Raw genomic sequence first — 13,785 nt, forward strand, 5'->3', positions numbered from 1 at the left:
GGATGCAATTTAATTTTAAACTAAACGAGTAGAACTCCACATTGTTTAAAGTATTGAATAATTTTTATACAAAAAAAAATAAATAAAAAAACATAATTTTTAAAAAATGTCCTTGAATGAGAAGAAAAACTTATTTTTATCCAAATTTATTCAGTAGGGGAAACAAATTTTTCATTTATTACTATGAATTCTTGCTGCAAAAAAACAAATATTATTCTCATTTTTCTGGTGAAACCAGGCTATTAGCCTAAATACATAAATCAATCCCTGCAAAATTCTGAAATTAAAAACTCATAAATAAACATTAAATAGTCATAAAATCACAAATTTACATGGCACCATCTGTACGCCATCATAGAAACTCACCTCTTTGGTCCCCAGCTATTTTTAATAATGACTTCTTTGAGTCGCTGTTTAGCGGTTTCCACAATTTCTTCATCTTGCTCAACCGTGCTGATGCATTTCCTAGGCAGATTTTCAACTTCATGGAACAGCTGGTTTTCTACCCGTGGTAGATTCTCGACGCTGTGCACCATAGTGTAAATAATTTCATACAATCGCTCCACAATACTGTCAAATGACGGTGTGAAACTGGTAGACATCTCATCCATATGAGGACCCTGCAAGTCGCAAACAGACAACATGATTACCGGTACATTATCCTATTTAATATGCGTTTATTTTTTGCTGCTACGAAATATTGTGAAATTCTCATAAATTCAAAAATGGTTTACTTCATGTATATGTACCGGGTATTTATTAGCACTTAGCAGGATATATTGCTATTTTCGCTGAAAAGTATCTTCAGTAAGAATAGCAAAAATAAGGATTCAGTCAAATAATCTCAACTAATTCAAAGTCAGTAAAAAAACGCATCTGATTAGAAACTAAAGACGTCACACCAAATAAACGTTTTCCTTAGGGGGGGTGGTATTTATTATATATTACATCTCAGAAAATGAGCACTTGCACCTAAATATTATAGATAAGACTATTTGTCGATATTTGGGCTGTAATATTATTATTATATTGTACACCACAGTCAACATTATCAAGCTAAGCATTTATCGATTGCCATGCACAACTGTTCAATGTATAGTACCTGTACTGGTATTATTGGTACAGGTGGCCAAGTCACTAGACCGTGTATCAAATTTGGATGAAATTGAATACATGTAACAACACATCCTACTTCTGGCATGTACATGTCTGGAAAAATTACAACTTGTTAACGTTTTGAATCGATACCCCGCTGGCACATTCATTAAAGCTTTGTAAGGTTATTGCCCACAGCAGTGAATAACCTGGGCCATCATTTCAGTGCTTCATAACACAAGCATGTTACTTTTTAGCAATAAATAACACCAAATATCTAAGTACCCCATGAGTTAATAAAGTAAGCAAATTATCCAATAATTAGAACTGACAAAAAAATGGTCAGGTGTGATAATGACTGTAATAAATTCAGGACCTCATGAGTTAATAAAGTATACAAATTATTCAATAATCAGAACTGACAACATCAAAAATGATCTGGAATGATAACTATGAATGTAGTAATCATTTGAATCATTAAATCCATTTAAATTTAATTAGTTAATAAATTTAACTGAGATACACTGTAAACCAATTTCATTTTGTAGCAGTGAACATTTCAGTAACTACCGTATTAATGTATTAGCCATATTAGTTATACAGGATCTAATATCAAACTAAAAAATACATGACTTGTATTAAAGTGCACTCAACTACTGAAAAAAAGATTGAAGAAGCCATAAAACATAATTACTGCTTGAGGGAACACATTTAAGAGCAGGTGAATCAGAACATGGAATTCACTTTGTGCACACACTTGATGTTGAATTGGGTCACGATTTTACTGTACCAAAGTACTCCTAATAACATTTAATAAAATATTAAGTATTTTTCTGACTGCAAGGGGACATCACCAACGGGAATATGAATGTTCTAAACCTGGAGGTGACATTAGTTTTTAAGTGGGACTCATAAATCATTGTACAGATGCAGTGTCTCATGCAGGACATGCAATTGAAACTACGATACTAGACTCTCAACTATTTCTTGGTGCAAGTTTGCAATGATACCAGATAAAGTGGTGAAATGCTGACCTATAAAATAACAGTACAACAACGTACTTTACAAATAACGATATTACCCCTTGAAACCTTATTTTCTTATTTTTTCAAATTCCAAAGTGTTAAGTTCAAACCCAAATTAAAGTTGACAATATAGCTAGGTGCCAGGTTGTTCTCTTGCTTTATACCCAATAAACTGAAAGCTACAACATACACAGTTGTTCTAAAAAAAACTCAGATGATCAAAGAACAATTGACAAGTTACCATGGAAACAGGAACTATTCTTTTTGCCAACACCACTACATGATAATGTTCTTAACCGTGATAGGATAATTGATAAAATGAAGCAGAAAACGATTTTAATACCAGTTTAAAGAATGATAATAGAAGCTTTGACCCAATTAAACTATTCGTCTAATTGTTAAATGAGGCATGCATGTGACTGGGGATTCAAATGTAATATCATTGTCATTTAAACAAAGAGACCTGTACCCAAGAAACTATTGACTTTGTTAGCTCAAGTTGAAAAATGGCTGTGCATTGGTTGATTAGGTTTGAATAATCGAGAGACCATGCAAACCAAGTGTTCAGTGCCACTATATCACCATTTCAGGATTGAAAATATTGCAGTGGAGTTTGTAAACTCAAATACACTTGTTGTTTGTAGTATTCAATATTAGGCCTGTGGAAGTGAGCCATGGTCATGTCAAGACCCATGACTACAATGTAGAAAATTTCAAATGACATCAATATTTTGTGTAACGTTTGGCATACTTTAATAAGTACTGTAAAACATGTTGAAAAAGCAAAATGCAATTTTAGCGAATTGTGGTAAAATGGCGTAATAACGAAATGTTGATTTAGCGAATCTCTCCTGTCATTGTTGATTTCCTGTTTTCACAATACTTGTCTGTCGCTTGCCAAAACATATGCGCAGTTATCACCTCCATAAAAACAAAGAAAAACTGTCAAGTGTAATTAGGGAGCACCAAGATTTTTATGTTCCGGATTACTGTATACAAATTCCCAAGCCTTGGCCATTTTGAATTTATAATAAAGTCATTAGCAACATCTTGAATTAGCGAATCAGTTCTTTCGCTAAATTTGCGAAAAAGACGTGCTCGCAAAAAAGACATGTTTTACAGTAGTTTCGTTGGAAATTTTTTAATATGAGTAAAATAGTATGTGTTCATTCATAGACATTTTTGAACACTGATGAACGTTTTTGCCATATATATATATATATATATATTCATTCATTATTCCTTGTCACTGGACTTTGATACACAAAAAAGAAAGTATGAAAATATTTCCTGTCACATGGACTACACATATGGTAACAGTGAATGGCTAGAAACAAGTTAAATAAAAAATAATTGATTCAATATAAGTGTCTGTAGCTACTTGATCCTAAAATGTTAGTCTCTGTGTATCCACTATCGTATGTTTGAATCAGTACTAGCTAAAAACAGTGTCACATGATCAATTCGGCAACATTGGGCACGCAATATGGTCAGTTGTATTCCCCAATATTCAAGCTTTCAGAATATATATACTTTATTGGGGTAGCTTTATGCATGGCTCTCCGGGAATTCTTTATGTTCAAACTCCATATTTCCCTGGTTGCTACCTTAATTCTTTGAATGCTAAAGTAAATCACACATTTAATAAACAAACATAATTTATCTAAAATTTTGATTAAGGCCCATAGCCAATAGGAAATTATGTCTATTTAGTCTCGAAAAATTATGGCACTAGAAGGGTAAAAGGAAGAGGAAGAAAAAATACAAAAATGATTCACAAGAATGAAGACAGATATTTTCCCTCATAAACCTATAACCATTCAAGCTATATTCCAGAAAAAATAAAAATGTGATAAAAGTGATTATTCTGAAAATGTGAATGAAGTGAGAAATCTTGAATACCTTGGCTGTCATAATTTATCAATTTTACAACGCTTTACAATGCTTTACAAAGCGCAAATTTTCAAATAGCCATTCACTGCAGGAAACAGTGAAATAATGTGAAGCAGTGCTTTCATTTTAATTCAATATCAAGCAAACTTATTTCCAATTCAGTACTTTTGTACACTATGAATGAATGAAAAAAAGCACAGTAATTGCACGTTTTCAATAATGACGTGTGTAAGTCAATAAAAATGTATAGAGTATACTTTACCATGAAAAATGTAATGATATGCTCCACAACAGGAAGTCTGTGTTTACTATGATAATAATCAGTACTGTAATCATTGCCTTCCGAGTACTGTTCCAGTAATTCTACTAAATCATAAATGGATCTCCTCACACCGTTACGTAGACAGTTTGACATCAACATCGCCACTGAACCAAAGAAATGATCCATTTGGTTCATTCTGAAAATCTAAAGATGAAAATAATATTTGTCACATGTTTTATTTAGTAAATCAATGATGAGAAGTATGTGGAATTCTTGATACAACTGGCTAGCCGAAAATGGCCATTGTTTTGCTGGTTTTGGTCCATCAAATAGTGTTTCATTCTCTTCTGTCACCGTATATGTTGTTACCCTGACCTATGTAACCATGGTAACTGGAACAGTGGATGCGATGGGATAATTGCAAATTAAATTTAATGGATGACTGGGGGGGGGGGTAATGTTCTTTATTTTTTTTTATAAATACGTTTAATATTAATTTTGGATGAAACAGACATGGTTCATAGGTTGTAATCAATAGCTTTCAGAAGTAGGTAATTTATGGAACTATTATGTAAAAAGTCATCAAATTTTGTCAATAGCTGTTAAATATGAGATTATTCCTAAAGTTTAATTTGGATCTTGAAATTATTATTTGAAATATTAAATGTAATATGCACAAATTGTTTGATGATTAATCAAAATTCAGCTTTGTTTTAAATTACTGCGGGTATTTGTGATTCTATGCCCGCCAGAATACGAATAAATAAAATTAAGGAAATTACATTTTAACACACAATCGTCAACAGTATTTATGTTTATGCTGAAAATACTTGAAAACGATTTCTACTTATTTTCCACAATTTGCACTAATTCAGACGTCAAGAGTAGAACTTTAAAAGATTATATACAATGATTTAAATAATGTTTACACTAAAAGAAAAACGAGATAAAAATTTATCTGTGATTGAGACATTCTCTAAAAGTTACCATGCATGCTACTATAACAACCTAGATATAGGTGAATACAGTAATGTATATGCCGTACTAATGTTTGTCTAAGGGATTACCTGATGGCCATTTTCACTATAAATGTGCTTTTTTGACTATTCCAACTAATGAAAACAAAATTTATTAACATTTTCAGTCTTGCGAATAACCCATGAATTGTACATGATATTAGCAATGTTGTACTTTTGAAGATTGTGTCTCTTTTTTTTTTACCTTAGTATTTCTAACAACGAATAAATAACTATCGATCATAAAACCAAATGTGCAGTTTACAATCTTAATACATCACCATCAATGGCCAACCAATGGCTCTTTTAGGTATTCACTCTAAAGGTACTGTATACAGTTGTACAGTACCATCTTACATAAAGAAAGTAGTGTTGTCTTACCTCATCCTTTGGCATCCATTCTTCTATAGCATCTCTGTGTTCATTGAGAATCGTTGCACACTCTTTCAACCACTCGTCTTTGAGACGTTTGGCTCCCTTAGCACTAGACTTCTTAACATGTTCATGAAATTCCTCCATTGTTAAAGGCATAATAGATTTCAATCCCGGGATATCTATTAACCTAAAACTTTCATATCTGTGACAATACAAACAAAATGTCTTATAAAGGAAGTTTGAAACAGGTGTTAGCAAGAGTAAAATCAAAAGGTTGCCATTTTTAAAGAATTCAAGATAAAGCATGTTTTCACACACAATTAAATGAACACTGTCATTTGCCATGTTAGCTACTAACCCTGAGTAGCTATAAAAGTGCCCTGATATGATGTCTCTGATGCACAGAGAATTTTGGTGAAAAAACTATTGGAAGTTATGCTCATTCCCAAACACACCAAATTAAAAAAAAAACATACATAAGTAAGTAATCTTGAAAAACATCTAACTATAAATTTGTAATTTGGTGAAATTAAAAAATTAAGTGAAAAAATAAAGGTGTCACAACAATCTAATCTACAAACACACTTTATTTTAGAGATTCTATTTTTATTCATAATCCAAACAAACAAAGAGATGTAGAGGGCATACTGTAAAATATTTTATTTTAGCTGAAAAGACATTTTGGGTGTTTTGTATGAAGTTAATTTTCACTGATTTTTGATGAGTTGAATGTAAAATATAGGGAAAAAAAAAAAGTTTTTGTCCTATTTTTTACCTTAACTAATTCATCTCTTCAGCAAAAATAGCGGAAATAAATTCTAAGTGAAGATAAAATAATTCACAGTAGAGACATACACTTTCAGTAGAGCAAGAAAATCAAATTTATTACAAAACTTTGAACCTTTAATGTATTTGCCTTGACACACATAAAAGTCTTACAGAATCAGAGAACACATGTGCTGCAGCAAATACAGCCCATTCAGAGAAGATAAATGAGCACTTACTTTGTTTCCCAAAGATATAGCACAGCTGACATGACAGGATGCGTGATATACAGCTCAGAGTCCATAAACCTTCTTGCAGAGATTACAGCGTACGCCCAGGGGAACCTATCTCTACCAGCTGGGTGGCAAAGCTTCTCAGGTAAAGGTATACCTAATCTTTCTTGTTCCCTTGGGTCTTTCAATATATAATCCAGCATGGCTTTCTTCACACTTTGTATGTAGTAAAACCTCATTTCCTGGTGATATGAGAAAATTGCATTTTTATTCAAGAAACGCAGACAGATAAGCTGACGAATTATAAGATGCTAATCACCATTGCGTTGCTATGATACAGAAATACCTGGTATTCATTTCCTTAACTCTTACAATACCTCAATATTTGTCACCTTCAAAATTGAAATTAAAACTTAAATTTTTTCCATTTTTTTTCGAAAGTTATGACAGAGACCTGTAGCTAATTGGAAATTATGTTGATTTATTCAAAATTAACAGAAATTATAGAAATAATGCAGGAAAATGTGGAAAATGTTGTATCAAAACTTTGGCATGACAAATGGTATGGCATTCAAAGAAATCATCAACTAATGCTATTCAAACCAAAGTGATTAAACCTTTGAGTTCAAAATTATTTTATACTGTCTACTTCTCTCCACATGAAATATTGACAAAAATTGTTGGAACTTTTGATCAAAAACTAAAATCAATATCTGAACTTGTCTGCATCATCCAAAATAATGATAAAATTTAGTGAAATTTTTTCAAAATGTGTAAATATATGCACTAAATTTTGGGAGGGAAAACATATCTGGGATTCAAAGGGTTAAATTCATACTTCTGTAACATCCTTGAGTGCTTCTTTCAGGTGGTCTGCTTTTAATGCTTTAGGAACAAAGTTATACGTTCCTTGTATCCATTCTTTACTTAATGGGGCTACCATGTGAGGTTCTATGGATCTTTCAATTAGAGAATAATACCTGGAATAAAGTACACACATGACAATGTGAGGAAAAATCACAGATCACAATTAATGTTAATAATTATATAAACAATTAATTCTTAAATATACAAAGTCATTTGTATCTACCAGAAAGTATTAACTATTCAAAAAAATGGAGTTACCCGGTAATCACCAAACCAGTTACCGAGTATCATTCTACAATAAAAGTAAAATGTGTTCATACCCCCTGTAGTATTAAACAAATAAGTTCCATAGTGATGGAACAAGAATAATTATTTCAGCCTATATGCTATATGTTCTAACGTAAAACTATGGACTATTGCAGAGAAGATTTTTATCTCCAAATCGCTCCCTACCTATCCAGATCTTGTTCATCTGGGGTAGTTGGTCTGGAGAGTCCAATAGTTGGAAATGTTGATGGTGGGAATTCCATGCTTAATACAGCAAGTGTTTCTTCATCATGTTCTCGAAGCCTGTCAAAATTCGCTTTTCCTCCACTGGGACTGGAATCAGGTACGGGATCTGAAAAGTTAAAAACAACAAAATATTCAAAGAAACATATTTTATAAATTCAACACACTATGTACCAAATTCTAGTATTCCTGAAAAAAGCAAAGAAGACTTTCCTATAAGCCCAGCAAAAGCTGATTATAATCAGATGAGAGTGCCCTCTAAGCAGATATGCCATATTTGTGAGATTTTTTATGACACAACTAGATAATGATTACCTGTTCAGAAAAATTCTGAATTGGCAAATATATTTTGAAAAAACATATATAGCTATAGAACTTGTAAGAAAACTCTTTAAGAAGCTGCAGCCTGTTTGCACACAAACCAACACTGTCATTTACCATGAGGTGGCTCAGTCTAGACAGTTATCAATGTACCTTCTAAGCCGATATAACACATCGCTTTCTCACATAGATTTTTAACGATGCTCATTCGCCAATTTTTTTTTTGAAGACCTTGCCTCCCATCATCATTTCGACTGAAGTTCCCTACAAAATCTGTCCTGTTAGAGAGCACTCTGATCAGATGTAGATAGTGCATGTGTTTATGTATAGACCAGAACAGAGCTTGAGCATTGAGGACAATTGCCTTGATGTCTAATGAGTTTGCAATACCTATATTATTCCTAAAATATGAAAAAATTACATCAATTTTGGCTTAGAAAATTGTGCCTTCTAGATCTTGAAATTCAAGCATTGACAGAGGTGCATGTGTCTATGGTCAAATTAAGTTATATTTTAATAACCCATTAAAACAAAAAATGCAATATTTAATTCATGTGCGCTTCCATTGGAGATGTGGTTCTGATAGAACAAATATGGTATGGAACATAATTATTCACATTTATTATATTAAATATCATTGTTGATATGGCATGGTAGACATCATGACATTTGCATTGTATGTCAAAAATTACCTGTTTGTACGGTGCTGCCAGGTGGTGGATATGCTTGTACTGATGGTGGGAATTGATATTGAGCAGTAGATGATGCTACTCCACTATCTGTCTCTTCAGCAAAACTTACATTGCCAGATCTCATAGTACTGCCAATAAAAGGCCTGGAACTTGTCCTACTTGCTGTATGGGAGTACCCATTCCTCGGAGATGGCTGGGGATATCCATTCATTCCGGCATTGTCGCCATTGAGTCCGTTTGCATGATGTTGTCGAGGACTAGATAGAGGAGTGGCACCATTGATGGGAGGTAGAGAGTCGGGTACTGCACTTGAGCCAGTCTGAGTTGTGGAGGCATGGCTGGTGACTGAGCCATGAGTGGCTTGGACGCTGGGATTGAAGGCAGCGCCGTCTTTGGGTCTGTGCAAAGTGGTTCCATGTGAACTGGGAAGGAACAGGAATCAATAATGTAGTTAGAATATACCATAACATCAGCATTTACATGCATTTTAACGTGTTTTACTGTACATGCACTAACTTAATTATTGAGGAAGGGGGAGAATAATTTTTTTTTAAAGTACACAATGTATTGTGTAGGTATACCAATATATGCTTCAAACACATCAAGTACACACAACAGGTGGCAAACGATGTGCAGAATATTAGTCACACAGCAAAAAATACTGGGCAACAAAAAAGTTACGGATTTGATACAGGATTCAACCCAAGTTAAGGGGCAGTGTTCAATCAAAAAGGAGATCTGTACACTCCATAAAATAGTTTGGGATTTCACTGTAGACTCGCTGAATAAATTCAAAGCATTCAAGGAGACTTTTTTTCTTATCAACCACACGCATAATCAGAAATCTGACTCTTGAACATTTCAGGCCTCCTCTTAGAGAGCACACCAATTAATGTGGCAATGGGAGTACAGGGGGGTAAAATTACACAGACAGCATACACCTTGATGACAGGTTACCTTGTGTTGGTTTTGGTTCGTAATAACAGAAGTCTAATTGAAGGAATAAAACCAGATTGGTAAATATGTCGTCAAGCGGTGAATGAAAAAAATGTATACAGAAAGATAATATGAAATTCAGCTGTGTTCACATGGAACATGATATATGAGCTCACCATGTAACCCTTATATCATTAAGAAGTGCCTGACAACCACTAAGTATGAGAGCTTTGCAGTTTATGTCATCTGTAGTCTTCCATACCACATGTTACTACTTAATATTTAGGTGAATATTATATACATGTATTGTAGAAAATTCAAAGCAATATTTTGCTATGGAATTAAAAGTGTGAGAATATAATAAAAAAATATTTTGCAATATAATCGCCCTAACTAAGAAATGGAATGAGTACTGAAAAACCATTTATTTTCACTGACATTTAATTTCACTATTTTAATGCTTTGAGCATATTCACTGTGTTTTAATTTCATAAACTTGACAGGGAAGCAATGAGTTATATTGTTATTCTATGTTATCATGTGTTTTTTATTAAAGAGAATTCCACTTATCGATGAAAATAGCAAAATTAATTAATTAATTACCTAAGTATATTATATTAAGAAACACATTTTAGAGAATTTGGCTCAATCAGAATTATAATTTAGTTGTTTTAATTCTCATTCTGAGTTAGCTACATCTTGAAATTACATGGTAGATAAAATTAGCTGAAATGACATGTACTACGTGTATACAAGTTTGTATATGTAACATTATTAGTATCCCCCCTTCACACACACACACACACACACACACACACACACACACACACACACACACACACGAAAAAAAAAAGGTTACGAGGAGTAATAAACTAATAACCCCATCTTATTTTAATTAGATTGTCACAAGTCTTAGAGGTAATATAGTATTAGATTATATGCAGAATTAAAGAGTGCCTTTTCTTAAGGAAACACTAGATATGTATGTATCATAACATTACAGTGTGCAAACAGTAATACAGAATGATTTATTCATGTTGCCTAGATACTCGGATACACAGTCAGTATGGTGACAACAAATAGTAGCCAGGGACAATGGAAACAGGTGTACCCTAAAGGACATTTATCACGTCAATTAATAGATGTATTTATTGATGGTTAAAAACAGCATGGCATCCAGTCATAGTAGAATATAATAATATGACTGATTCACGCTGTTAAAAAGTACCGAGAATAATCTAATAATTCAATACAAACTTTACTTTATGATTTTTGTTATCCTTTCAATTCAAGTTGGGAAATTGAGCATTATTTACCATAATGATCCCTTCACAGTTAACCAGATAAGCTAGTGTAGTGCTTTGCAGAGACCACAATGAAGGTAAGAGATATTGGACAAACATTGACAGACCAGAAGCATTGGCGTATACAACACACCAATCACAATGTATAATCAAACAAAATGGACAGTATTCAACTTGAGAAGGAATGGTTTCAATATTGACATAAGCAATTGAATAAACACAGTAGTGAAATAACATTAATACTTTAAGTAATCCCAGCAGAGAAGAACTTCACAAATTCTAAAGTCTAGTTGGATATGATTAGAAATACACAAAAAGCACTTATAATACTTAATGGACAATTGGCACAACAAAAACTTTAGGCGTCGACAATTTAAAATCAAAGGGGTGGCTGGAAGAAAAATGTTTTAAGCTAGATACTCAGAGAGAGAAAAAACAGCCTAGAAAAATAAAAATTTACAGATAAGATAGTGTGAAAAAAAAAATTGCACTGATCACACTCTTTCACTCCCCCCCCCCATGATTACAAATGGTTCACCCCCATAAAATACCAGACAGATATGCAATTAAAGCTTAATCACAGACCATTTCTTGTATAACTACTGGTAGTCAAAGTATTGGCACGGTATATAAATATTTACAGTGCTATTTAAGTATTTTTATCTAGTGAACTGCTAATCACAAACTCACCTTCTTCTTGGTGGACTTCTGTTGCCATTTTTGGACTGTTCCAATTGAGCTTGGGGTGAGGTGGACCCTCTGTCATAGGTCCCAGTGGGGGAGGATAGTGAAAGTGATGTCCCATTGTGATGCCCTTGATGCTCTGTAAGAAAAACAACAACAAGTGTATACTTTAAACATTTGTCTGTACTGCGGTATTAAGGAAGAAATATTCTCTGGATTTAATTTTAATGAATTTGACGTTGTAGGGATATTTACTAGGTTTTTAAATTAATGTTTTGTTATGAAATGTGGAAACAAGATATTCTATGGTTACATTTGAATACTGTAAAGTATATGTGTACTTTTCATTGAAAATACATTTTTTGACATTCCAATCATCAATAATCAACAAAACAAAACAAGCAAAATATCTTTTCTGTGAAAATAAATTCAGCTAAAATAAAGTATTTTTTAGTATTTACTGGGTTTTACCAGTATTGGCATACATGCGATTAACTATCAGCATAATAGTAACATTTTCTCATTCATCCATGGCATTCTTTGAAAAGCTAAGAACAAATTTTATAATGATATACATCAGTCATCCTTAAAAAATTCACATTTTTTTCTTAATTCTTTATTTTTTATTAGTGAATTTTTGAAATGTTCAGCTTATAATGGTACACCAACTGTATTCAACTAATAGTGTTGAACACAAAGTGATTAATGATCGACAACTACATGTATAGTAAAATGAATTATTGATTAGAAGTTATTATAGTGTTGCTATAGTAACATACTGTCATCAAACAAGGCTCAAACAATTTGGTGATAATGGTTCGCTAATTGAGCGTGGATCAACACACAAATAGGTCTTGATTGTTCTATTATACATACTGTTCTTTTCTCCTTTAATATGATACTTGTAGAATAGTTTAACAGATTTGGGAATAAAATTTATAAATAATTTACAGTGTAATAGTACTAGTAGTTTTAGCTATTTTGACCCATCAGTGTACAAGTAGTTTTCTATATTTGGATAGAGTAATTGCTCGTAACATATGAGTGTACTTGCATGATTTCACACTGAATATATAAATTGATGTACTATACACTCGTTATTTTCCAGAAATTGCCACCCGATGTATGGTTGAGAAGTCTAGAATGGAGGTCTCTTAGCAAAAAACTTTACGGGTAAACTAAATTAAAATGTTACAGTCATCATACAGTGTTTGATGTGGGTCCCACGCAGCATACTGTAAAATACTTTATTTTAGCTGGAATTAATCATTTCTTTCAGAGAAAATAAAGTATTCTACAGTACACTCACAGTTCCTCTATCACCTGATAGAGGGATAGAGCATGGAGGTAAAGGGATGGATAGAGGGACTGTGTACAGTACCGGTAGTACTGATTGACTTTTTTATTTTCATGGCCGGGGTACAAATGTGAGTTGTTAAAAGTTATGTTATTTAGGAAACTTTATAGAGATATACCACAAATGTGATCATATATATTTAAAGTAAATACATGTTAGCGGGTCTCCATTCCACAAAAACATGCAAGTATAGTTCATAACCCCTGTCGTCTGAAGGCTGGTCAAGGTCAAGAATATTTTGGCCAAGATTATTTTTAATATCATTTTATGTCTGAGAACAGACAGACTGGTTCTGTAGAAAGCAGTCAGAACAGTAACATTTACTACACTACAGTCATATTACTTGCCTGTAATCTATCAAGCCAGATTATGCATGCAACTACCAGCATCTATTCAATTGTAATTGATTATTCAATTCTTGCAAGTAAACACGCAACAGAGTTCAAGATT

General features: G+C 32.9%; 1 protein-coding gene across 1 annotated transcript in view; it reads right to left on the reverse strand.

The window, feature by feature from the left end:
- The window catches only part of LOC100376541 (dynein axonemal heavy chain 3-like), a 118,864-nt gene that overhangs the window by 85,238 nt on the left and 19,841 nt on the right, over positions 1–13,785 (reverse strand). The window contains exons 4-11 of the mRNA XM_085497361.1: positions 11,985–12,117; positions 9,055–9,476; positions 7,985–8,150; positions 7,503–7,644; positions 6,671–6,906; positions 5,673–5,868; positions 4,276–4,479; positions 367–620 (exon numbers count right to left, since the gene is read on the reverse strand). Of these exons, the coding sequence (XP_085353487.1) occupies positions 367–620; positions 4,276–4,479; positions 5,673–5,868; positions 6,671–6,906; positions 7,503–7,644; positions 7,985–8,150; positions 9,055–9,476; positions 11,985–12,117 (1,753 nt within the window). The remainder of the gene's footprint in view (positions 1–366; positions 621–4,275; positions 4,480–5,672; positions 5,869–6,670; positions 6,907–7,502; positions 7,645–7,984; positions 8,151–9,054; positions 9,477–11,984; positions 12,118–13,785) is intronic.

This window comes from Saccoglossus kowalevskii, chromosome 3 (assembly GCF_978046115.1).
Source record: "Saccoglossus kowalevskii chromosome 3, keSacKowa6.1, whole genome shotgun sequence".
Lineage (NCBI taxonomy): Eukaryota > Metazoa > Hemichordata > Enteropneusta > Harrimaniidae > Saccoglossus > Saccoglossus kowalevskii.